At 43.7% G+C, this 26,542-nt stretch overlaps 1 protein-coding gene across 6 annotated transcripts in view; it reads left to right on the top strand.

The window, feature by feature from the left end:
- LOC127034283 (diacylglycerol O-acyltransferase 1-like) overlaps positions 1-26,232 on the top strand; it is a 48,214-nt gene extending 21,982 nt beyond the window's left edge. For 2 of the 6 annotated variants that reach the window (XM_050922977.1, XM_050922975.1), the window contains exons 6-18: positions 904-956; positions 1,465-1,570; positions 3,979-4,104; positions 5,870-5,953; positions 8,417-8,520; positions 9,601-9,639; positions 11,335-11,376; positions 11,474-11,518; positions 15,240-15,352; positions 20,345-20,410; positions 22,220-22,307; positions 24,605-24,667; positions 25,649-26,232. In XM_050922977.1, the coding sequence (XP_050778934.1) occupies positions 904-956; positions 1,465-1,570; positions 3,979-4,104; positions 5,870-5,953; positions 8,417-8,520; positions 9,601-9,639; positions 11,335-11,376; positions 11,474-11,518; positions 15,240-15,352; positions 20,345-20,410; positions 22,220-22,307; positions 24,605-24,667; positions 25,649-25,816 (1,097 nt within the window). In that variant the 3' untranslated portion in view covers positions 25,817-26,232. The remainder of the gene's footprint in view (positions 1-903; positions 957-1,464; positions 1,571-3,978; positions 4,105-5,869; positions 5,954-8,416; positions 8,521-9,600; positions 9,640-11,334; positions 11,377-11,473; positions 11,519-15,239; positions 15,353-20,344; positions 20,411-22,219; positions 22,308-24,604; positions 24,668-25,648) is intronic. The other 4 variants (XM_050922976.1, XM_050922979.1, XM_050922978.1 and 1 more) reach the window with 4 other exon arrangements.
- The last annotated feature ends 310 nt before the right edge of the window (positions 26,233-26,542 follow it).

The following is a 26,542-nucleotide window of genomic DNA, read 5'->3' as shown; positions in this document are numbered from 1 at the left end:
AGGAAAAGACATTTTCCCTTCCCCAATCCAGCTGGTTGATGCTGAGCAGCTGCATAGCCACTTCAGTAGCCCATGTGCTTTAATAACAACTGGGACCCATATGCCTTCATAAATGAGCAGTTTAGAACTGTCCATAGAATATCAGGGTTGGAAGGGACCTCAGGAGATCATCTAGTCCAACCCCCTGCGCAAAGCAGGACCAATCCCCAGACAGATTTTTGTCCCAAATCCCTAAAGGGCCCCCTCAAGGCTTGAGCTCGCAACCCTGGGTTTAGCAGGCCAATGCTCAAAACTACTGAACTATCCCTCCCCCCCAAAAAATATAACTGGAAGGGACCCTGAAAGATCATTGAGTCCAGCCCTCTGCCTTCACTAGCAGGACTGAAGTACTGTCCCTCAAAGATTATTTTGCCCCAGATCCCTAAATGGTCCCCTCAAGGCTTGAGCTCACAACCCTGGGTTTAGCAAGCCAATGTTCAAAGCTATCCCTGTAGGAGCTGTTCTCTATGCCACTCTTCTACATGAGTTCTGTCACACCACATTCCACTGTATGCTGTCCCTATCCTTGCAGGGAACCACAGTTGTTCCATGGTGTGTTTAGGGCCTTCCACTTCTGTGGAGCAGAGTTTAGCATTTAGTCCTGGGAGCTATGATTTCATTCTGTCTGAAGTGTCATCTTGGTATTGGATCACATTCAGAACAGCATATTCACAACCAGAAGGGCTAGAAACATCATTTTAAAAAATGAAAGCATTCATTCTGCTGCAACTTGTAGATCTCCAGAGAAGTTCTAGTAGAACGTATCACTGCCCACCAGTTAAGTCCTACCCGTGAACTTACTTACCATAGATGTATTTGATACAGATTTATTTCCTGATGTTTTGTTATTTTTTTTCCTTTCAGCCTCTGTTTTGTTTGCACTTCCTGCGGTTTTTATAGAAAGGTATTTAAGAAAGGTAGGTGAACTGGTTGTTTGCTATGCATTGTGCTTGCTCTCTGTAATGATATTTCTGACTGAACACTTCTTGTTATGGATCTACTGGGAGAAGTGAAATACCCATAAGCCATTATTGACTGTAAAGAACGTTAGTAGCAAAGTAGTAAGGTTTAATGCACTCGTGCGTTTCAGCTTTGGAGATCAAGAGTCAAATTTAGATTTGGTCACCAGTAAAATGAGTTATGTGGCCTCAGTCTAGCTAGCTTTTTATCAGCCCTAAACTACCACACAGTTGGCACAATTCTCAGTCTTTGAGTCGGAGACTAGAGTTGAAATATATCTTGGAGGCTATGATGAGTGGTCTTTGGTAGAGGTATATGGAGGAAGCTTGCAACATTCCTAGTTTTCCTTTCTATCCAGCACTTTCATGAGCAGTAAAGTCACCAAAAACATCCTGATTTAGAAAGCGCTATAGTGATAAGGCTAAAGAATCACTGGTTATGCTATAACATTATTATCCTTTGTAGGTTCGTGGCTCTGAAAGCGTTGGTTTGGTGTTGCAGTCAGTTAACCTCTTTTTACTGGTAACATTCCCAGCTGTGATGGTTTATAGAATGCAAGCCATAACTCCAGGTGAGACGTTTGCTTTGTGGTAGAGGTACTTATGGCCAGCACTATAATGTAATGTGCAGTTTGTCACACAACAGATATGTTTGTCTTCAGGTGGGAAGAAAAGGGAAGGGCTGCTGGCCACAATAGATTGTTTATAAGATTCAATATGACAAAATATTTAAAAGTGTGTAAGGCAGTCTTGGTAATTCAGTATCATGTGGTCTCTAAACAGAGCCACAGAACAACAGGCATTCAAATTCTGACTTTGACATCTCAAAGTTCTTAGTAATGTGCATGCATACTCATCTGACTTGTTTGGCATGCAGAATATTAAAAGACAATTCTTCAAGATATTCTGTCCTTCTGTTCCAAGTGTTCTGCTCCCTGCCCCTTTGTACATGTGTCTAGCTTCTGCCAGGGATGATGATGATAAGTCTGCGTACTAAGAGGAGTAGGAAGTCCCAGTTCTCCTCTCTCAAAGTTTATGATGTTAACAGAAACCTTTGTTGGTCTATAGATTCATATAATACATATATGCTTGTACAATAGGTTATTAGGCCATCTATCCCAAATTCTAATTTAAAGCACTGCTCCCACAAGGAGACATATTTTTAAAATATATTTTAGGAAATGTATATTCAATTTTTGGGTACTTGTTTATATTCCTTTTCCCAATATACCTGTGCGTAAATATGTCTTCTTTATAAAAACCTGCTCATTTTGGCAGATGCATCTTTCAGTGTCCCAGTCTGGCACCAGGTCACTTCCGTTGTAGTGACCTGTGATGTTTTAAAACACTGGATTGTGACTTCAGTGCGGTAATCTGGCTGAAGGAGATGGCTGGTTATCAAGGTGAAAGCTGCTTTTTACATGCACACCGGAAGGAATTACATAAAGGCCTAAGTTTGGGACCCAAAGGCCTGCAAATGGACATACAAAAATATGAACCTAATTGGTGGTGCAAATGACCAGTTAAATGCACAGCTAGTCACTTGAGTGTGCAGTCACCCAGTTTGCATATGCACTTATGTGATCATTACAAATGCTACCTGTGTGCACACTAGTTAACCTGAAGTTCTGAAACTTGGGCACTGAATGTACATAGCAGGTTAACCAATTTGCTAAACTCTCATATTGTTTATAATTTGCCTGGATGTAGCTGGCAATTCTTTCAACAAATAATGAAGCAGAAAAAGTAGTTTTTTCTTTGAACACATTGGGTATGTATAGTAACGCAATAGCAATAGCTCCATCTGCTGAAACAAATAGTAAATCATTGGAAACTCCAGATGTCACAGCCAAGTGAACTCCTACCCATAATTCCCAGCACTATTAGTATGCCATGACCTTTTCATGTCTTGCATTCTCTATTTAATAATACACCAAACAAACAAAATATCTGTATTCAGATTTTTGAGGGTAAGTGTGTGAGGTGGATGATAGTGTTAATTCAGTCCAGTGAACTGATGAGTGACAGTAAATAAAGAAGGTCTCTCAAAATGGTACTTTTTGCATTCGGAGTGTCACTTGGTTTTGTGGTGTACAGATTAACGATGTAACACCATCATCTAATGTAACTAATATGATATGGCTACATCGCTAGGGAGAAGGAAACCATATTAAACCATATTTAAAGAGGCTTTCTCTGCCATGCTTTATGATTTTAACTACTTACATTGTTTGCCATTAAAAAGTCACAGGTACAGCAGTTATTTCCTATACTAAATCCAGAGAGAGCCTATGGTATCTGTGGTATCGTGCTGACATATGCTTTCTTTTCAATGGTCGCTTCTATTACCAACCTCCTGGTTCACAGCTTTGCCTGGTTTAAGGATTGATCCACCCTCCCAGGGCAGTGCGGATTACACTGTGTTTCTCTATAGGAGCAAGGCCCCTTTCGCTATAGGGGGGCTTGCCAGTGGGAGAGAGCTAGCAGTGTGGCCACTGCTGCCGTCCAGCAGTTTTAATCTCTAGGGGTCTCTTGGAGCCTCTCTGGCAGAGGCTTCAGTAGCGATGTACTGAGCCAGGACATCTCTTGGCTGACTTGCCATGCCCTCTCCCTGGCCAAGGGCTGCCCACCTTTGGGGCTGTGTTGGCTCTTGTGGGCTTTGTGACAACCTCTCTAGGCAGAATATCTGCTGCCAGGGCCCTCTGCCAAAGTTGGCGCCAGCAGAAAATTGGTCCCTAGGTGTGTGTATATTTAAAGGACACTCAAGCAGTCAAGTGTCATTGGGCACCTCGTTGTAATGAGAAGGAATTGGTTTGCAAATCTATTTTATGGATGCATTAGGCAAGTTGCATAGATAGACTGATATCCTTTATCTAATCAGCAAAGACAACATCACTGTACTAAGTCTGTGTGTTTGAGAAGAAAAGATAAACTGAACCTGGAACTACCACAACACGTTATTTTCTCTCTTGTTTCTTAGCTGGAGGGTTGCTGACCATGTTTGTGTATACCATCATTGCCCTGAAACTATTCTCCTACTATCAGGTGAATCGCTGGTATAGGGCGGGAACCCCCAGACCAGTCAGAGGAACTTCCAGAATGCAAGGTCAGCAAATTCTGAACCCTCCTATTGCTATCAGTAGGCAACGAAAAGAACGTACTATTTATGTGTGGTTCAGTGGAGCGAACAGAGCAATGCCAGGGGGTTGGGTTCTCATTCCAGCTCTGTCATGGATTCCCTGTGTGCCAGTTTCCCTGTCTCAGCTTCCTGATCTATTGACGGAAAATCTCTCTGTCCAGAATATTTGTCAATGTGCTTTCGTTGAGGCATCTGTTATCTCACACGGTTACTGTAAGGATTCACTCATTAATATTTGATAAAGGATATAAAGTGCTCTATACGGGCTAGATCTGGCAGCACTGAATTCGGTGGGAACAGGAACAGGGCCTCGGTGTTTATGAACAGGCAGTCTCACCCTGCTCTCAGAACAGTGTGCACTCAGTAGGTTAATGTCTACATTCACCCCTCCCTAGGGTTTGCCTTTATTGCTAACTTAAGTAACAACCATGCTTACTCCTTAGCCTACAGGTTCTCCTTAGCTTTGCTTGTTCCTAGCATTCTCCCCTAGCCCTAGTTCTCCTCTGCCTCCGAAAGACATTCTGACCCCTTTGATGCTCTTGGTTGGGAGCAAATCGGATTCTCCTGGTCCGGTGAACCAGCAGTAATAACTCATCCTCTCTCCTGTGCACTGAATGAGGCAGCAGTCCTATGGAAAAGATAGAATGTGATGATGTCATTAATGCATACGCACAAGGATGATGAATTAAGGTAGCACTGGCAACCTGAATTCTGACATTTCCTAACTTTTGAGTGCTTGGCTTTGCAAACCGTAATGATCATTTAACATAGGTTTTTTTAGTGTAATTTCCTAGGTTTTAAAAAACAGTAGAAAAAGTAGAAATTTCATCCTGTGACCCATATTGACTCCCATATGAGTCACCAGCAGGATTAGGGTCTTTATCTGGAGCTAGCTGTCTTGGTGTAAAAACACACCTTTTTGGCAGTGAAGACATAGCTGTAACTGGGAGTAGATCGATAAAAATGATTTAAATACCTCTCTACCATAGACTTCAGTGGGCTAAGAGTTAGGGCAACACCAAGCTCATGTGAAAATCCCACCATAAGCTCCTACCTGCTTAGAGTCTTACCTACTCTAGCCTCTTGCTTGGCTCTTCTAGGCGCCTCTTTTTTGGGGGGGGAGGTCTATTAGCCTCCTCCAGTCATGCTGCAACCAAACCCTGTGCGCTGGTTTGCCCCAACCAATAGCAGATGATGCACGTAATCACAGAGGGAAAGGGCAGCGGTCCGTGTGATCACAAAAGGAAGGGGAAGTAGCTCACACAGTCGTGAACCACAGGAGACGTGTTTTTCATAAAGATGTGGTTCTCTTTGTAAAAAAGAGGAAGAACAGTCCAATGGTTAAGGTGCTAGTCTGATACTCAGGAGACCTAGGTTCAAATCTCTGCTTTGCCATAGACTTCTTGTGTGACACAGGGGATGGCTTCTCTGTGCTTCAGTGCCCCATCTGTACAATGGGGATAATAGGTGTTCAGATATTATGAGAATGGGGGCTACCGAAGTGCGTAGAAAGAGAGAAGAAAAGTTAACCCTTGACCCAAAGTGTTGGAAACTATGCACCCAGTGATTAGCATGAAGTCAAAACTAGAAAGAAAGTTGGTGTTGGTGTCACTTCCTTGAACTATGTAAAAGTTGAGCTCTGTGGCTTCAGTCCCAGCTTGTTATATAAAGTCATTCGTGACCTTTGATTCACTTGAAACCATATGATAGATCTTACACCTTTTGTTAACAGCAGATCCTTCAGCCCATCAGTCCAGACGGAATGAAAGAGGACAGTCAAAGCAGATCATGTATCCAATGAACCTGAAAGTAAAAGGTAACATTTCCACATACTGCAGCAGTTACCTCTTCATCGTCAGCAATCTTCACTGTATTTGCAGCAGCTGAAATCGTTTAGCTGGTGGAAACCTAGCAGCTTACCTTGATAACCAGATGAACAAAAATTGCATTTATAATAGCTCTTCTTAAAAGAACATTGTCCCTTAAAAATCACACTTCTGGCTGAAAATACTTTGCCTGCCACTGTTACAAGTCCACCTAAGACAACTGTAAGTGGAGGAGAACAGAGCAAACAACATCTGGGGTTTTTTTAGTTTACTTTGTATATTTGGCAGCACTTTAGGTATAGTCAATTTCACAGTTCCCCTTGTACACTGTTGTTTGCGAGTCTTTCACAGGGCAACAGTGTTTGTGTGTTGGGGAAATGGGGAGAATGTTTTAAATGGAAACTATATTTGTAAAGCCACAGAAATGGCTAGTTGCATTCAGGGCAGATGTAGTACCTGGAACTACTTTTTAAATCATGTTTGTGATTTTTTTATTAGCTGCCTAACTGGCACTGGTGCCTTCAAAAGATATCCCCACCTTGTCGTAGTGGGAGCTGTTGGGGGTTCAGCACTTTTGAAAATCAGGCCTCTTATTTAGGGGCTTCAGTATGATTTTAGGAGCTTTACATTAGACACTCATTTTATAAAATCTTGGCCTTAAGTCTGAAAGTATGGGGCACTTCTTACAGCACCGCCATTTAGCCTGCATTCTAGTCATTGCTTCTATGAAAAATTAACTGTCTTTAAGTGTGCATGAACATTGCACGGCTCTGTCAGAACTGGAATAGGCTTCCCGAGGAGGTTGTGGAATCCTTGTCACTGGAGGCTTTTAAGAACAGGTTAGATTAACACCTGTCAGGGAGGTTCTAGGTTTACTTCAGCAGAGGGGGGTGGACCAGATGACCTCTCAAGGTCCCTTCCAGCCCTGCATTGCTAGGATTCTATTATTCTAATGCTATTTACCTACTGTTCAAGAGATAATGTCCTCATAAGAGAACGTCTTTAGTTCAAGGAGTTCTCTTTGCTGTGTTGCCAGTTCTGCCATGTCTCTGCATGATTTGTGTTTTGTAGCTGTTGAATTCTGATTGAGCTCCATGCAAGCTTCCAAATGTGAGATGTTATATGAGCACAGTAGCCTCACCCATCCCAAAGCATTTTGTGATGAGCAATGATAGCTTAATACAGTCATAGTCAAATTGGTTGACAAATATAGCAAAATGTAGCTATTATGGAGCACACTGTGTAGCAATCTCGCTCTTCCAGCTTAGCCCTACTATGACTGTGTGGTATAGTCACACAAGATAAAGGGTGACATCCTGACCCTATTGAAGTCAGTAGGAAACTCCCACTGGTTTCAAAGGGCCAGGGTTTCACCCAAAATGAATACATTCATAAATGCTAAAAGCAAACAACATCAAATGAGAATTTTTTAATGAACCTTTCAGTCCCTTTTAAGGCAAGACTGTGCTGTCCCCTGCACATGTGTAAGGGTGGAGGGAATGCAAGGAAATTCTCCCTTCACAGAGCCCCCATGCAGAGGCCAGCCACAGTTGCAGTCCTCATGCTTCCCTGAGCATAAGGACTGTTTGGGTTGTTAGGGCTGCCAAGTCTGTCTCTAGGGGTGGAGAGGAGGCATGGCCATTGCCCTCTTTATGAGCAGTGAGTCCTCAGAAGGCACTGTATCACCTGGGAATTCCTGCACTGCATGTTGTGGGATGGAGTGACTCAGCACCACCCGCATCTCAGGCTGCTGCTTCATGTCACGGTTTAGCTGTCAGAGGGTGTGTCTACACTGCAGTTAGACACCTGTGGCTGGCCTGTGTCAGCAGACTCAGGCTTGCAGGGCTTGGGCTGAGGGGCTGTTTAATTGCAGTGTAGAGGTTTGGGCTTGGGCTGCAGCCTGAGCTCTGGGACCCTCCAACCTCACAGGATCCTAGAGCCTGTTTTCCATCCCAAGCCTGCATGTCTACACACTAATTAAAAGTCCCTTACCCAAGCCCCGCGAGCCCATGTCAGCTGGCACGGGCCAGCTGTGGGTATGTCTACACCTACTGTGAGCTAAGTCATCCACCCACTTCTTCTTTAGTGACTTTTATTTACATTGGAGTTATGCATGTAGCGTAGGTCAGGATCTAGCTGTAGATTATCTGTCATTGGAATTACACGTGTTCATTTGTGCATTCCTACAGTTTATTGGGTACCCAAAGTGATAGCATCAAGATACTCCCTGGTTCTGGTTATGATTGGAATGTCATGTCTCCAACAATGTGGCAACCTCCATCTCTTTCCCAGTTCCATCTAGCAACATTAGCTTTCAGACAAAGCCTGCATTGGTTGAAATCACAATAAAAAATAAATATGGTCCAAATTGTGTAGATATTCTGAATTCTAAAGTCGATTTGCCATGAAAAGTGATTTTTTAAAAAAACTTGTTATTTTTCCTTTTCCCCAAGATCTGTATTACTTCCTGCTAGCCCCCACGCTTTGCTACCAGTTGAATTTCCCAAGACAAAAGAATTGCCGGCAAGGCTATATCATTAGGAGATTCATTGAAATGGTGAGAACAAGGCACTGCATTTAAAACTGTCTGCTTCTCTGCTCCCGCTATCACAGTGAATGTATCAGACCTTGAGGTTGCACATTGCATATGTTCCCTTGGAGGCTGAATGTGACAGTTCTGAGCCAGGCATGATTTTCCCATTATATTTTACAAACGCAGGTAAGTCATTTCTGCTGTGTTAAGAAGATTTTCTTAGGCCCTTCAGTCCCTGGAGGGCTAGAAGAATGTCCTAGGACATCCTTCCAGCTCTTGGTCTGCCATCCCGAATGCATCCTAAAAATGCAACAGCCAGCAGTGCTATCTGAAGCCTCTTTTAGCTTCATTGAGGCAAGTTGTGCTGTACTTGTGGTGTGAAATGTCATCAAATTAACAAAACTTTCAGATTTTTTTATTGACATTTTTGCAAAAATGTCCATTTTTCACAAATCCATTTCAAATCTCCATCCCCATCTTTAGAACACTCAAATGAGAAATGGGGTTTGGCTTTCATAGATTGTCTCTAGAGGGGAGCCCTCTTGATGCCCCATGTTGCCACTTAGAGCCCTGTGCCGTTGCAAGTCGTATGCTAAAGGTTCCTTTTGCAGCCTGTAAAGTGTTGGCCAGTGAGATCACTGAAACTGATGAGAGGTCTCTGGAACTCTCCTGTCTCCAACCAACACAAAGAGCAAAGGATCGAATGTAGCATCCAAACATGGACCCTCCATATATAACTCATTGCATTGCCACTAGTCCATCAGATCAGCTGATCTTTGGTCATTTAATGCAGGAAATACACAAGCTTAAAATTGTACTGCAGACTCCATGAAAATGCAGATGACGAGATGAGTCCTTGTATTTTGAAGATGTGGATGTTTGACATCTTGTATTAGATTGAATAACATGCTGGGAAGCATGCAATTCACTAGATCTTCACTAGAAGGCTGCAACACAAGATATTTTAGTGTCAGTTGTGCTGGGGCGGTTATGGTATTCGAATACAAGATAGACTGGAGATTTTGCAGTGATGACCAAGGATATGGTCAACTCAGCCGAAGGGAATTAAGGTTCTAAAATCTTCTTTTGTTGTTTTCTTTGCAGATTTTTCTCTTTCATCTCATGCTGGGGCTAATACAACAGGTATGTTTTTTATCTGAGGTTAAACCCCAGGGATTCAGCTACCATGGATAATGAGGACTCTGTGAACCACATATTCCCTCTTAATGCTATAAGCTATTTAGGTCTGACCTTTACCACTTCATTTTCTTTACTGTCAAAATAAGCCCCTGCATCTACCTTAATACTCACACAATTTGGAAATAGCTCAGTCATTTAGATTCCTATCTTTATCTGCTTAGACTGAGGCTACGTCTGCGCTACAGCACCTATGCCAGCATAGCATGGATGTGGTGTACACAGACAGAAGGAGTTTTGCTGCTGCTGTAGGCGCACCACGTCCCTGGCCGATGTTAGCTATGCCGATGTTAGCACCCTTCTGTTGGCATAGCTGTGTCTCCATCACCCCTGACTGACATAGCTATGCCAGGACAAGTTTTAAGTATAGCCCAAGCCACAGTTACTGCTCAGTAAGCTACCATGAGACCACATTGCAGATATAATATAACAAAGTAAAGATGATGAAGTGTCGGGGAGTGGGATGGGGGGGAGTTGGGCGGGGGGGGGAGTTCTCCACTCCTGTTAGTTGTGTTGCATGCCCCTCACACCTGCCACCTTGCTCCTCTACAGCTGTCCAGCCTCAAGTTAAGCACTGGGAATCCACGTGCTTGTGACTGAGCGAGTGTAGGGAAGGCACCCACTGCATCCCTCATCACAAGAGGATTGTTAAACTTGTTTTGCCACTTCCGCGGGCTTCTCCCCATCTCAGCTGCTCCTTTCACAGCAAGCTGGAAAACAGTGAATAGCAAAGATCTAAACTGGGGGGCTGGGATTAAATGGCAAAGGAATTTCCACTGGGACCTGAAGACCAGTCAGGATTCAATGAGGAGACTAAATCCTCCACCAACTGCACAAATATCCATGCCCCATATTGGCCTGTTTCTAAATTTTTTCCCAATTCCTACCCTAACACCCAGTTCATCAGCTCATCCCATTCACTCTCTGTCCGCAGCAGTTGTCATCTGCCTTGTTGTCCAGTATTTTCCCTTCCATGATTTGCTCCAAAATCCTTTTGCCTGCAGCGGTGGCAACTGAGTGTTGTGAAGGAGGAGGATTCACTTAGATGAGGATTTTTTTCAGTAATAAAGCATAATTTGAGGTGGATTAGTACAGTTTAATAATCCATCTAATAAACTACTAACTTTACTAATGCACATAGAGCTCTTATTACTGCGTGTTCATCTAAGATGCCACCCTTTTGCACCATGCTAGCAAGTGCTGAGGATTCTTTACCATGCTAACGTACCCCAGACATTTGATTGCATACCGTTTGCTCACAGCTAGAGTACAATCACTTTGCACCCCCAAGCTTCAGGGAGACCTGCACACACTAATGCAGGGGGATACAGATTCCAGCCCCATGTCCAAACTGATGCTGAAGGCATTCTAGGACTTCATGGTCTTTACACTCGAAAGGAAGTGCTACCCGTGAGGACGACAATAGTCAACCGGCAGTTTGGGATGCAGCTGTTTAGCAGGGTGTCAGATGTCCTCCCAGTTATTCAGTTGGTGTGACAGCCTCAGGAAGGGTTTGTATGCTACACAGGCTGCAGTTGTGCTTTTTCATTATAGCAGAGACATGAAAGAATGAGTCACTTTACAATGCCTTCCAGAAAGAACTGTTTATACCCTCAATTCTGTGTTTATTTTTTGTTCCAGTGGATTGTACCAAATATTCATAAATTGATGAAGCCCATAAACGTAAGCAAATCACACCTGGTTATTTTCTTGAACCAAATTCTGACTCATTGCGACCAGTGCCAAAGATAACATTCATCTATTTTGTTTATTTCTGCAGGAAATAGAGTCCACCCTGCTCACAGAATACATCTTAAAACTAGCGGTGAGGTCAATCTACATGTTTTTGGATTCAGGGGTTAACCTGATGTGCAGCTATGAGAAATTTCCCTTTGGAATAGAAAACAAAGGAGATTTGGGAATGCCAGGAGTCCAGTAACCATGCTAAATATAGTCCCGTCTAGCTCTTTAATCTCTCTTAGGGTTTTATATTGCTGTCCATCACCATAGCATCTGATTGCCTTCCATGTAAAATCAGTAGCAATAGTGAAGTCCCTGGTGGACTTCATGGAATCTCTGGCATGTCTCAGTTTTTGGAGTCAAAACTTTATTTGAGGTATGGTATTTTCTTTTTTTATTATTGTTCTGGGTAAGGGTTAATGGGCAGAAGAGGGTATTGGTATTGAAGATTATTGGATACAAGGGGGTGCCAGTGTTGTGTCATTCTTGTGGTGGAATTACTTTTTTGAAGAAGAAGGTTTTGCAGCATTTCTTGAAGACCTGCACATTCTGGATTGGCCCAGTCTCCTCTACAAGTTTATTCCGTAGGCAGATCTGCTCAGTTGAGAATGGTCTGTCCCTACTTCTCATGTGTTTCATTCTGGGCTCTGTGATCTGCATTGTCCCAGAGGAGCAGAGCTGTTGTCATGATTAAAAGATCAAAATTCGATCTTCGATGTAACTAGGGCTTGATCCATTAATTGCTTTGAAAATAAGGACCAGGGCCTTAAATTGGCAGCAGAAGCTAACTGGGAGCCATTGGAGGGGCTTGAGCACTAGCCTGATATGCTCACAGCAGCCTAAGCCATGGAGAAGGTGAGCAGCTGTATTCTATACCATCTAGCGCTTGTGCGTGGTTTTCTCATTCTGCTTCAGATACCATGAATAACAGTAATCCAGCCTGTAGGTGACGTGCATGGATCGGTATTGGCAGGTCCTCACCCGGGAGGAGGAGACAAAATATCCTATAGTGAGCTGGAGTGAAAACTCTGTTAAGTTATCAGTTATTTCTTTTCCCCAAACACTTACCTCCCTCACTGATATGTGGGAAAGCCCTCCACATCCCTGGTGGAGCCCTAAACCGTCCTCCACTGTCCCCCGTTTTACGCTACGTCTGTTCATAGCTGGGTAGTGTCCCCTTCCAAGGCCTGTCAGCAGTCCCCATGCTTCTGGCCAAGGAGGCATAGGCCACATTCCCTTTGGATCCATTAACACCATGAGAGGTTGCTCGTCACGTCAGTGATGAAGAGGTCCTCTCCTCAGAGGCTGCATGCTCTGCCTCCATAGCACTAAGCCCCATGGGTTGTTATGGCAATGGATTGGTATCAACATCTTTTTTTATTTGCTTTAAATGGATTTAGTACTTGTGGAAGAGGCCAGCCTGTCAGTCCTGGAGATTGACATACTTTGTGTATCCTGTTGAACTGATGTTGCACAGGAAAGAACAGAGTCCAGTTCACTCTTAGCTGGGTTGCTTCTGCAGAGCTATGTCCCTGAATTCAGCAGTTATGATGCACACAAAGGGCTTAATTCACCTCTCCCCTTCCTTGGTTTTCCACCAGGAAACTCCACTGATTTTGGTACAGTTACTCTTTATTTACACCCATGAAAGTAAGCAAAAAATCAGGATCAGGAAACAGATCTGAGTAAATCCAGTTTGACATGATCACTTTTCAGAATAGCACTGCATTTTGTCGGGATCTTAAACTGCCATCATGTTCCATTTGATCATATCTCATCCTGAACTAAACTGAGAGCAAAAAAAGTTATTATGTGGTGTCCTATGCTTGTTAGTGTATCAATGGGAAAATGTAACCCTTCATTTTAGAAAAAAAATACAAGGGGTGATATTCCCTTGATGTTCCCCTGGGAGTTACATGTATTCAGTGATTACATTACTAATTGTATTAGTTTTACTGAAGTTGTTATGGGATTGTACTAAACAGCAAAGCAAAGCCCATTAAAAAGTGCTGCTCTTACACTCCCATTGTGGCAGATGTCTGGAAATTTGAAGTGAAATCCAAGCCCAGCTGAAGTCAGTGGCAAAACTCTCACTGTTTTCAGGGAAGCCAGGATTTCGCTCTGTTTTGTTTACTGCAGTTTTCTAGGAACAGAAAATTGCAAAGCTCCTCTGTGAATTCCTGGGAGACAAACAGGGGGACTGGAAAACATGCAAAGAGGCAGACAATCAACTCCAGTCTAGATGTGTGTCAGACATGATGGCTTAGTGACCTAAACATCAAGTTTGACTTAGCTAGATTCCCTGAAATCTTGAGGATTGATGCCCAAAAGGGCCAGTGCCACCCTTTCCTCTTGCAACGTACTGTGGATAAATTGAGTTTTATGCAATTTCCCATGTGCATATCTTTCAGATGAAACCTCAGAAGTCAAGATCCTGTCTCTCCTGAATAGAGATTAAAGATCTCAGGTCACTTTTAGAAAGTCTAGCGATTTGTCCTGTGTCCTTGGCCAAAATATCCTCTTCCACCACTGTTATGCAGAATGCTGGGTCCCCCTCATCTGTCGTGCTACCTGAGAGCTAGCAGTCGTTCAGTGGAAATGGCTGTCTATACCATTCTCTAGCTTGTAAAGCATGTTGGGATCCCTCAGCATGAAAAGTGCTATGCAAATATAAGGCCTGGTCTACATATAGATTTTGTCCCAATAAAATTATTTTTGGTTAGGGGTGTGTTTTTTTTTTAACTAAATAGTTATTCTGGTTGAATCCTTAGTATAGATTCAGGTATAGCTGTAGAAAGGTGCTTTGCACTGGTATAGCTTATTTCCCTTCCTGTCTATAGTAAAACTGGCATAATCCCGTAGTGTGAATACACTGACAGAAAGAACTTTTATGCTGGTGTAGAAACGCCGTCTCACCAGACGACATTAGCTATATCAGCAGAAGCACTCTTCTGTCGGCACAGCAGCATCTACACTGGGGATTTTGTCAGCATAGCTACATTGTTAGGAGTTGTGGCTTTTTCACTGACATAGCTATGCTGGGATTAGTGTGTAGACCAACCCTAACCGATACCAATAAAAGCACCTTTATTCCAGTCTAACTGCATCCACCCATGGGGGGTAGTACTGCTACATGGTGTAGTTAAAGCGGTATGTCTTGTGTGTGTGGACAAGGCCAGAAATGATATTATCTCTTACAAGAAAACAGAAAACAAAGCATTGAAGGTGGGACCATGGTTAATGGATGAGTATTTCCCTGTTGGAAACCTGAAGGGTACAAGAGGAATGTATTTGATTCATTCTAGTTCATATTACATTTTTATCCACACTGAAGATAAAAAATCTACCCTGCCCTCCCACATTGAGCCATCTCCTCAGGGCACGACTCAGTCCAGATCTATGAGGAGCATTGGCACTACTGCCTGGAAAAGTTTGTCTATCCTCTGCCTGACTCCAGCCAGTTACTCACTCTCTCAATATTCGCTAGGTTCAATTCCAAATTACCTCATTACACACCATAGGCCCATATAGTTTCTCAGTTTCCTATGGAAACCCTGCCCTGCCTTAGTCTACGAGCTTTATTTATATTTGAATCATTTCCATGTGTTTCTTTATATTAATCATATTTAAAAGCCTGTCTCCATTGCATCGCTTGCAACTGGATACTTTAAATCCAGAAGGTAGGTCTCTTTATGAGAGCAGTTGCTGTGGCAAGGGCCAGTTTAGATCTGACTCTGTTCAAGCAGTGCTGGAGGAGTTGCAGTGTACGGCAGGGAAAGATTGTTTTTATTATGTTCCCCACACAGGTGCCAAATCATTTCATCTGGATGATCTTTTTTTATTGGTACTTTCACTCCTGCCTAAACTGCCTTGCAGAACTGCTCCGATTTGGAGACCGGCAATTTTATCTAGACTGGTGGTAAGGTTTCTTTTACCTCTTGTCAAAACAGATCACTGTTGCTTAATAGAATCAGCCTGCTCTGCGTCATGCTTAATGTCAGCGGGGAGACTGTAAAATTAACATTCCAAAAAAAGAGGAATCTGTTTGGTTGGCAAAGGTTTGACCTGTACAAGTATCTAGCATGACGGACTGGATTTCTGTAACTGTTAGTCAGTTAGCATTGTTAGGTAACAGTGGGGCTGGGGAAAGCAAAGTAAGGAATTTAAAATACAGATGTAGATGCTCTGTTGCTTTGCACCTTGTGCAGTCATTTACACAATGGAAAGAGGATGTTTAAAGGTCACCTAATCAGACAGACAATGATTTACACCACACTTTGCACGCATGTAAGTGACGTCCCAAGAATCTGCCTCATAAACTTTACAAATGTACTTTAACTTTTACCGCTATCTCTGCAGAACTAGACATTGGATCTGTTAAAATAAAATTCAGGTAAGGTCCACAAATCTAGGCTTTACCTTACTTTGGCTAATTCCCCGTGGAAGCAGGAAACAGAAGCCAGCAGCTGAAAGTAACAAGTGTTTTGGCATTTGTTTCTTGTTTCCACTGCCATTTGCACAGAGGAGGTGGGCTTGTGAAAACAAGATACAGGAGAGTTCTAAAACAAAGTCTACACTTTAAACCATTGCCTGATTTTCACTGATCTGACCTCTATTTGCAGAAAAGCTGGTAATGTCGGTATCACTAGCAACTGATAGGGATTCCAGGGGCCGGCTTTTCCTGGCAAGATCTAGTTGGCATAAGTAGCTCAAAAGCCTGCAGTACTTCAGATTGGAAAGGGATTTTTTTCATTTTAAAAAAAACTTTGGGTTCTTTTAAAAAAATCAAATTGTTTATTTAATTTTCAAACACAGTTGTATCTGGACATGCCTACTTTGCAGGTACTGTAGTTGAATTCTCTGTGCTTTTGGCTTTCAGCCTGGTAAAATGACACACCTTCCTGTATATTATTTATATATATGGTACGTGTGTCATAAAATATAGAGTAATTATTCTGTTGATACTCACTTCCTAAGCATTGGTACAGAAAATACTTTAAAGTTGTTGGCACACAGAGATGTTAGTTACAGCCTAACTCTGCTGCTGCTGAGAACAGGTGCATGCATGTATACAGTTAAGCAATGAGTCATGGCCTGCAGGGGTGGAAGGGATCTTCTACATACTGTGGATGGATCAGGAGACATGAAGGAAGCACAAACGATTTCAGCCTCCCAAGAAATGGCATAATCCACCTGCAGTGTCTGAGTGGATTTACGAGATGCAAGTTATGAAAGGGATGTAAAGAACCATGATACTTTGGTCTTTGTTGGGCATTAAGGAGATTAATTTTTTTACCAACAATCAGAAAGGTGCATGTGTGGAAAGTGCTCCAAAGCCATTCCATAGATCTACTGGTCTAATCCTTGCAGTATGTGGGAAAATTAGGGCAGTGATTTCAGTGGGAGGATTTCAGTACAGTACATAGGCTTGTTGCAGGACCCCTAGCAGACTGGGTCTGCCTCTGAGTCACACTGAGTCCAGGTTTCCCCAATTTCAGCTGGAGGCAAGAGAAGGAGCAGTTGGCAGGGCTTGACATGGTGCTGTCTACAGGACCCAGTTATGCAGGTTTAAGGCATAGGCAAACTAATCATGTGCCATGGGCCCAAATTCATGGGGCAGGGCAAAGGGACCCCTGAGCATGGGGTCACAATGCCACTCGCTCAAATTTGGCCTGGCTGTCCCCTCTCCTTCCCCACCCATCCTGATAGAGCGGTGGCAGGCCAAACCTGAGTGGCACTGCGACCCCGCAGGCCAGGTGCCTAGAGCTTATTGGTGGGTTGTCTGCTTTGTCAGTCAGGATGCCCCATGTCATTTCTGCTCTGCCCTACTCCGAGGCTCCCCTTGCATCCTTGTCCCATCCCGTGTCAGGGTGATCAGTGATTACATTTCCTGCTCTCCAAGAACAGAGACTGCACCCCCCAATTGGCTTCCACTGATGCCTACTTGTTACCTAATAACAGAAACAAACTCCATTAACCCAATGGCAAGTCACTACCCCCAGGGACAAATACTTCGTAAGTGTAAATATTAAGTACAGCATTGCCAACCCCAAGTGTTCAAAGACCATGAATCAGGCCTTAAAAAGCATTAGATTGCTCAAAAATTCGATTTAAAAAAAATCAAAACTTTTGGCTTTTTTTATTTGCCTTCTGGTAGTTGAGTGTTTAGAGTCCACGTTTTCCATTTTTGCTCCGCAGATATTAGGGCTAGAAACTTATTTTTTTTACAAAAAGCTGAGATTCTCCCATATTCATATGACTCTAGGAGCTGGAGTTTTAAGACACACACCAAATATGAGACTCAGACACTGTCATCTGGTCGTAAGCTCCATGTGTAAATTCTTTGTAACTACAAAAGCAGCAAAGAATCCTGTGGCACCTTATAGACTAACGGATGTTTTGGAGCATAAGCTTTCGTGGGTGAATACCCACTTCTTCAGATGCTTAAATGTAAGCTAGCTCCATAGATACAGCATTCAAGAGAACCACAATAGAGTAAGAGTATATTACAATGTAATATACGCCATCATATGCCAGCAATGCCCATCTGCTATGTACATCGGCCAAACTGGACAGTCTCTACGGAAAAGGATAAATGGACACAAATCAGACATTAGGAATGGCAATATACAAAAACCTGTAGGAGAGCACTTCAACCTCCCTGGCCACACTATAGCAGACCTTAAGGTGGCCATCCTGCAGCAAAAAAACTTCAGGACCAGACTTCAAAGAGAAACTGCTGAGCTTCAGTTCATCTGCAAATTTGACACCATCAGCTCAGGATTGAACAAAGACTGTGAATGGCTTGCCAATTACAGAACCAGTTTCTCCTCTCTTGGTTTTCACACCTCAACTGCTAGAACAGGGCCTCATCCTCCCTGATTGAACTGACCTCGTTATCTCTAGCTTGCTTGCTAGCACACATATATATACCTGCCCCTGGATATTTCCATTACATGCATCTGAGGAAGTGGGTATTCACCCACGAAAGCTCATGCTCCAAAACGTCTGTTAGTCTATAAGGTGCCACAGGATTCTTTGCTGCTTTTACAGATCCAGACTAACACGGCTACCCTCTGATACTTGCCACAATAGAGTGTCATCAGAGTAAGTTCCGTTTGGATGCATAATCTTCTGTTGCTGGTATAAGCATTGTCAGGAGAACCAGAATGTTACACTCCAGAAGAGTGGGAGAGAGGCAGGAAGTGCTGTAGGTGGTGGATACCTCGTCATCGTTTTGATTGACTATCCACCTATCTCAGGTTGCCAAAGCTGTAAAAGGGAAAGTAGGAATGGCTGCCAGTTAAATTAGGTAACACTGAAAAGTTTGAAGTGATATTATGCCCTGCGGCATCTTTACAAAACGTACAAGAATTCATGCTGATCAGGTCTAGAAAATACGAGGTGTGAGATCTGCAGGAAGAAGGGGCTATTTTCTTTCATTTTTTAAAATTGAGTTGCCATTCTCAGTCATCCTTTAAAATATCTGGAGGAGGCACGCTAACCTCTGCAGCTCTTTTAGATACTGAATTTAGCTGAAATAAAAAATGACTGGCTTTCAGGGCTCTCTCTTCCCTGTACGTTTCCATACCCAATACCTTAGCCTTTCCTTTCTACAATTAAGTCTGATAACTGATTCATTGACAATGAGAGACCTAAAGTATTAAACTCATTGTCACAGTTCAAGGCAACTGCACCTGTATTTCCCCTCCATGGTCCACCAAGGGCATCCAGTTCAGGCTTCCAGCTCCCAGTGTCACCTCTCTCTCACATCTCACTCCCTTCCGACTAGGGATTTTAAGGCTGCACAGCTCTCTGCTTACACTGAGATATCCCCAGCAAGCCAGAGTGCCTAAAAGGCCAGCGCCTGTGCTGTCACACACAGCATTTAATGGTTTCATAGCCTAGCAGAATACATCATATGTAGGGCTCCGTGTTTGTCACGGAGGTCGCGGAAATCACAGATTCTGTGGCTTTTTGCGACCTCCGTGACTTCTGCAGTGGCTGGTGTGGTTGACCCCAAGGCCGCCCAAGCACCTTACCCCGGCGTCAGCTGCTCAGGTGGTCCCAGGGCCAGCTACACTGAACACTACTGGAGCGGCTCTGCAGCCAGCCGCTCGGACAGCCCCTCAGCCAGCTGCTGCTGGAGCTGCCCTGGCCCTGGGGCCAGCCACACTGGCCGGTGCCCTGGTGGCCCCAGGCAGCTGGCACTGGGGACTGCCTGAGCAGCAGTCCTGGGACCAACGGGAGCAGCCACAGGTTGGCGGCTGCCAGCAGCCGTCCCAGGCAGCTGGAGCAGTGGCTGGCCCTGGGGCTCCCCTCCCCAGTGGCGGCTGGAGCAGCACCCCCCCCAACATTCAATCATGGGTATTTATGGTATAAGCCACAGACAGGTCAAGGGCTGTGATTTTTTGTTTCTTGCCTGTGACCTGTCCATGACTTTTACTAAAAATACCTGTGATTAAATCATAGCCTTAATCATGTGTCATCGTTCAGTGTGAAATAATTGGCTCCCAAGTTCTAGATCTGGTACAAATGATGAGCTTACCACTGGAGGGATATATGCATGCAAATCAACTGCAGAGTAGTTACATGTGAGAGTCAGTGGATTTAACTGTACAGTACTCCAGGGTGCACTTGATTTTTTTTAAACGCTTGTACTGTAAATAGCAAGCACTGCATTTATTTCTGACTCCAGGGGTTGCATTACAGAGAACACCAAAGTCCTTATCCGGAGGTTATTTCAGTAGTGCCATGGAAAATGCAGTTGTATCAGCAGATTGACTGAGCTGCATTTTGATTTTTGGTGAACCAAAATTGGTGCTGAAAAATGTGTGTCCGGTAGAATGGGAGTATGCTCTTCCTTCTGTGCTATACAAAGATGTCCCTTCTGCTTGTTCTGTTCTTGTAGGAATGCAGACTCCATCTTACAGTTCTGGTCCAGGTGGAATATCCCCGCCCACAAGTGGTTAGACAGGTACAAAAATGAGTTCTGCATTTTTCAGTTAAGATTCGGTTTCATTTAGGAGATGAAATATTGCTGCTGGGAATCAATAATAATAATAATAATAATTAATAAATGATTTTCTTTGTGAAGGCTTAAATCACCATGAATGGGTCTACTCGCCTGCTGTTTCACACCAGTAGTTCTGCTGGCTTGAAATTTAACTCTGAGGTGTTGCAATAAAGCCTTGACATTTAGGCATAATTAATAGGTGCGCTTTAAATTTCAGGTGGTCGTGGAGGAATAGCAGGGTAGTGAAGGAAATGTAATAGTTTTGTTAAGTTCAACGCTTTAAAATAACTGTAAGAATCTAGCGTGTGCTGCTAAGAATGAGATCTTCAGGAATAATACAGCAACCCCATAGACAAACCCTGTCCCCTCTGCAGTTTGCAGGGGGTTCTGGTCTGGGCAGTTCCAGTTGTGGGGGATGCAATTTGGGAACCTCCTGCTCATCAGGGAGTGTGGAACCCTTTTGCATCACAGACCCCTGCGCCATGAGGGTTTCCTTGAGGCTTCACGCCAGTGTGTAGCTGGTCAGGGATGGGCCAGGGAACGTGCAGAATGGTGGGTCTGCCATTCCCAGTCACTTTCCCTGTGCAGATGGGCTATGTTGGCGGCAGGGGCTATTGAGGCTGCAGTAGCAGGTTGGGAGAAAGGATTCCTTAGCACTGAAGATTCCCCAGCATGCAGCCCTATCTCAGCTGCACTATCTCAGCTGTACACTGGCTCTTATCTGGTTCTACATCTCAAACAAATAGATTCTGTGTCTAGTCAATGTCCATTGAAACTGGTAGCTCTTATAGTACCTTCCGGTACAGGTTCAAAGGGCTGAACAGGCGATTATGTGTTCCAGCCTAAAAGCCTCGTTAACTTTGGAAGGATAAATAGTGACCTGTTAGTCTACTAGGAACCTGTAATATTTGGAGCCTGTGCTAAAGTGACTCCTGCTCCCAACAAAGCCAGTGCTACTCCATTCGCATGTTACCTGGGCATGACCTGACCGAGTTCCTTGTTATGATGATCCTGTGCTGCCTAAGCCACAGTAGCAGAGTAACCAGTCTGAAGAGCTGTGTGGTCTTTCTAACCCCGACAGTGCCGAGAATCATACCCCCTGACCTTCTTAACGCTGCTCTCCACCAATGTACTGTGCAAGAAGCAGGGTCACTCTTGTAGGTAAAAGCTATTGCCAAGATTTTCAAAACGGGGTTCTAAGCTCATATTTAGGTAGCAAAATAAGTGGCCTGATTTTGATTCAGCTGACTTCAATGGCAATACTGGGGCTCAGCACTTTTGAAAATCAAACCAGGCCACTCATTTTCAGTACCTTAAATATGAACTTGGAAGCAACATGAATAGCCCGTTTTTGAAAATCTCGGCCTAATTATCTTTTTGATGCATGTTCATTGAAACATATGGAGGAACCAGTAAGCTACTAAAATCCATGTGGAAGCTCACAGAACCCAGGAGAGTCTATGAAGGTTGCAACTTACCAGCAACAGCCAGTTCAGTGCAGTTAGCCTTCTCCCTAGCTCCTTCTGTCACTGCGTAGGGTGAAAGGGCAGGAAACTAATGAATAGTGCTTTTGTAAATCAAACTAGTTTTCCTGTGGGCCAAACTCTGCACTTATTTACTGGTGTAAATCTGGAGTATCTCAAATGACTTCAGTGGAGTTACCCTGGTATAAGCTACATCTCTAGCTCTGTCGGACTAATACAGATATTAATGGCTGACTGACCAGGAAACAATGTAAGTAACTCTTCTTCTTTTGGCTCGTGTATATAGACATGTATACAGGCCCTTGCTGCATCACGGCTACGACAAGTGGCAGGCCCGAATGACAGTATTCCTACTCTCTGCATGTTTCTGTGAGGTAGGTCACAACAGCGCTGATCTGACAGTTCTAAGCATTAGCAAGGGGGCACTGTCCTGAGACCACAAATGACTGTCATTGACTTTTAACAGATCATTCACTCAAACTGAGAAATCTACGAAGATTCTACTGGTCTCTCTTCTACAGACCCCAGTCTGGGCTGTGTGGCCTGGGTATGCAAGCTGAGAAGCATTTAGCTTATGGGACTAAATGTACTGGCAATGTCAGTGGCAGGAGGGATTGCAACTGCTTTGGAGAACAGGGTCAAAATTCAAAATGATCTGGACAAATTGGAGAAATGGTCTGAGGTAAACCGGGTGAAGTTCAATAAAGACAAATGCAAAGTGCTCCACTTAGGAAGGAACAATCAATTTCACACATACAGAATGGGAAAAGACTGTCTAGGAAGGAGTATGGCAGAAAGAGATCTAGGGGTCATAGTGGACCACAAGCTAAATATGAGTCAACAGTGTGATGCTGTTGCAAAAAAAGCAAACGTGATTCTGGGATACATTAACAGGTGTGTTGTAAACAAGACGCGAGAAGTCATTCTTCTGCTCTACTCTGCACTGGTTAGGCCTCAACTGGAGTATTGTGTCCAGTTCTGGGCACCGCGTTTCAAGAAAGATATGGAGAAATTGGAGAGGGTCCAGAGAAGAGCAACAGGAATGATTAAAGGTCTTGAGAACATGACCTCTGAAGGAAGACTGAAAGAATTGGGTTTGTTTAGTTTGGAAAAGAGAAGACTGAGAGGGGACATGATAGCAGTTTTCAGGTATCTAAAAGGGTGTCATCAGGAGGTGGGAGAAAACTTGTTCATCTTAGCCTCTAATGATAGAACAAGAAGCAATGGGCTTAAACTGCAGCAAGGGACATTAGGAAAAAGTTCCTAACTGTCAGGGTGGTTGAACACTGGAATAAATTGCCTAGGGAGGTTGTGGAATCTCCATCTCTGGAGATATTTAAGAGTAGGTTAGATAAATGTCTATTAGGGATGGTCTAGACAGTATTTGGTCCTGCCATGAGGGCAGGGGACTGGATTCGATGACCTCTCGAGGTCCCTTCCAGTCCTAGAGTCTATGAGTCTATGAGTGTAAGTTAGACAGAAAATGGGCTTAAGTGCCAAAGTAGGCTAAGCTTCACCAGTCTGGAATTCATCAGGTGTGCAGAAGGAGTCTCATTCCACTTAGTCAGACAGCGACCCAGGGCCTCGTAAGAGAGGTGGCTATAAAATGGGGTGTGGTCCATTAAAAAGAGGGCATGGCCAGAGGTAAGTGCTACTGAGGCAGGTTAGCAGGTGTAGATATGCCAACTTCCCAGCCTAAAATTTTTTCTGGAATAATTAACTCCTTGAATATGGGACTCTTTCCCACTGAAAAATCCATCACTAGTAACTGATGATCCCCACAGTGCTGATGGTGCACAGGTTTTTTTTAAGGTCTGTGCTGCTTTCATCATTCCCAGTTTTCTCTCGCTCATTTCAGAGGTTAACTCTAGCACTGGGCCCCTGGGAAATTCCATTGTGTTAACATTTCATAACAAAGGTTCTAAGTCACTCAATATCCTGCACTGGCACTGTGAGCCCAGTTCTGAACAGCCTGCTCAGGTGTCTGCTCCTGTGGACTCATGCAGCCTTGGGGATAGTAGAAGAATCCTATTCCTGCAGATGGTGGATGGCTGCATGACCTGTTACTTAACCCACCTGCCACAGCCTCTTTTGCCTCCATGGCCAGGGTGCAGCATAGGTGCAGTTACAGCTGCCCGAGACACCAGAAACACCTGCTTTGAGACCGTCAGATTGTCATGGGGGAACTAGGCCCAAGCCTGACAGGGCCCTGGCCAGAGGCAGCCCAGCACATGTGCAAGCCATACTGCTGCTGCTGCATGCAGGGACGGGGCCGGAGGGCTAAGGAGACTTCCTTGTGTATACTCTTGGTGCTTGGCATTTAGCTGTCCAAATGACTGTGCTTTAGAACTAGACAGAGCACGTGAGCTCAGGCTGATGCCAGCAATGCTGGCTGTCCTTTGCCCCACCCTGGTCCCTATGGTCAGTGTACTAGGCTGGTAGTTCTTTACGAGCTATGCATCTCAGGAGGCTCTCTTTCCCCTTCTTCACTCCTTTGACTATGAAGGGAATTTATCAACATCATTCCTTCCTCAGGAAAAAGCCTTATTGAAATCATGTCAGGATCGGGCCCATCACACTCCCATATCCACTGCTTATTATAGTAAAGAGCAGAGTCTCGTAGTCTCCTTCAGGGCAGTGCACCTCAGATCCCTGCTTTTGTCTTTTTCAGTATCTAATTGCCATCCCACTGAAGATGTTCCGGTTTTGGATGTTTTTTGCTATGGCAGCTCAGGTATGCTAAGATGGAAACTCTGCCAGTGAATGTAAATCTAACAGGGGACTGGTTACCAAGCTCTTTGTACTGTTGTTGCTAACTAGCCATGATCTCTATAATTAAGGCATGAAGCTTTTTAGTTTAAACCACGAGTAAAAGCTTTGCCAAGTCCAGGGTTTCTGGTGTTCATGCTGAGGAGCTACGCGACAAAATGTTTTTGAGCTGTCGCTTTCTGACATGCAGTAAAGATGTTAAAAAAACCTGTCCCCCCGTTTTATTTTTATGGCAAAAAATGCCAAACATCAGATGTCTTGGCTTCTAAACCCCTCACAGAGAAATTTTTCCTTGTTCTTTGGTTTCATGTTTAGAGCCATTGGCAATCTGAGAAGAAATGTGCCAAATTCTGCAGTAATTTAACCCTGAACAGTTTATAAAATCTTTTTAAGCCAACAAGAAGAAACTTTACTGTGGTCTTGTAACCAGCTCAGTAAAACTCGCTCAGGCCACCTGTTCTACACTATAGCTCCACCTGGGTTTAAAACCTGTTACATTTTGAGGGTTAATTTCCTCAATGTAACGATCGCTCTTTTGCTATGATGGTTTGTGTGGTGCTGAATTTGTTCCCCCCCCCTGAAATCTTCTTCTTTAATCTCTCCCTACCTTTAAAAACCATCTTCAAGCCCTTCTGTTCCAACAGTGACTTCTAGTTTGACATCTGTTGGCTCTCTGTATAGGACCTTTCTTTCTCCTTGTGACTGTTTAGTTGTTAAGCTATTAGCAGGTGGTATTTTTAATGATTTTGTTAATTGTTTTATTATTCTGCACAGGCTCAGGACACTTTGGCAAAGGGACGTGTTAGAAATAAAATGAGTAATTGTTATATAAAAGCAAATTCATTTTGAATCTATTCTCTAGTTAAGGGCACTTACACCATTTAGAAAATGGTAGAAACTACTGGGAAGCCTATTGTTAGTGACTGGTGTTTGCTTCTCCCTACAGGTCCCACTGGCTTGTCTAATGAAAAGGCTTTTTGGTGATAATTTTGGCAACATCTTCATGTGGACCAGTCTGGTCTTGGGTCCTCCCCTCATGATGCTCTTGTATTTTCATGACTATTACATCCAGCACCATCGGAAGGATTCAAGCTGGAGACTGTTTTTTTTCTAATCGACTCCAGTCCTAGTTCCCTTGGGCTCTCTGTCTATCTGTACGACAGAGGCACCCAGACTTGGCTCATATTAGAACCACAGATGGAAGCCACCCTTTTCTTTAATATGGGTGGGGTGGCCCGGGCCTGCAATGCTCCATCCGGCCACTAGGCTGGAGATAGGAATAGCATGTTGGTCTCCCCCGCATATTGAAGAGGAGTGAGCGCAGAGCTGTGTGGGCCACATGTATTTGTTTACTTTGGCCACCTCTGATCCCTTTGTCTCTTCGATAGAAAATTGATCTTTGGCTCCCGCAGGACTGACCTTAAAGAAACCTGCACAAGGTCCCTGAAAAGTCTGGTAACAGCTCTGGAGATAAATATACATTGTAGTAGATGCTCTTTATTCATATTAAAGTCTTGCTGTTTATGATAACATCTTGCCTGGGAAATGCATTTAAGAATCAGGTAAAACCTAATACTGTTTCCTCACTTTTTTCATCCAATGATTGAAATGGGAGAGTTGAATTAATGGGGAGATAATGTCAGTTGAACAGAAGGTTGTCACCGGGGAATGGGCTCCCACAGCTAACAGAAATGCAAAGGTGAAGCCAAGACATTTCTGTTTGCAGGAGGGGACATTGAAGGTTTATTGAAATCATTCTCTTTCTTTTATCCCAAGTGACTGCTGTACAGTAGGTGTAATTATTCTGGGCCTAGCTCTGCCACCTTAACTTGTATTGAAC

The sequence above is a fragment of the Gopherus flavomarginatus genome, chromosome 14 (genome assembly GCF_025201925.1).
Source record: "Gopherus flavomarginatus isolate rGopFla2 chromosome 14, rGopFla2.mat.asm, whole genome shotgun sequence".
Taxonomy (NCBI): domain Eukaryota; kingdom Metazoa; phylum Chordata; order Testudines; family Testudinidae; genus Gopherus; species Gopherus flavomarginatus.
Note: the sequence above shows the minus strand (reverse complement) of the source record. Positions and strands in the feature narration are given on the sequence as shown.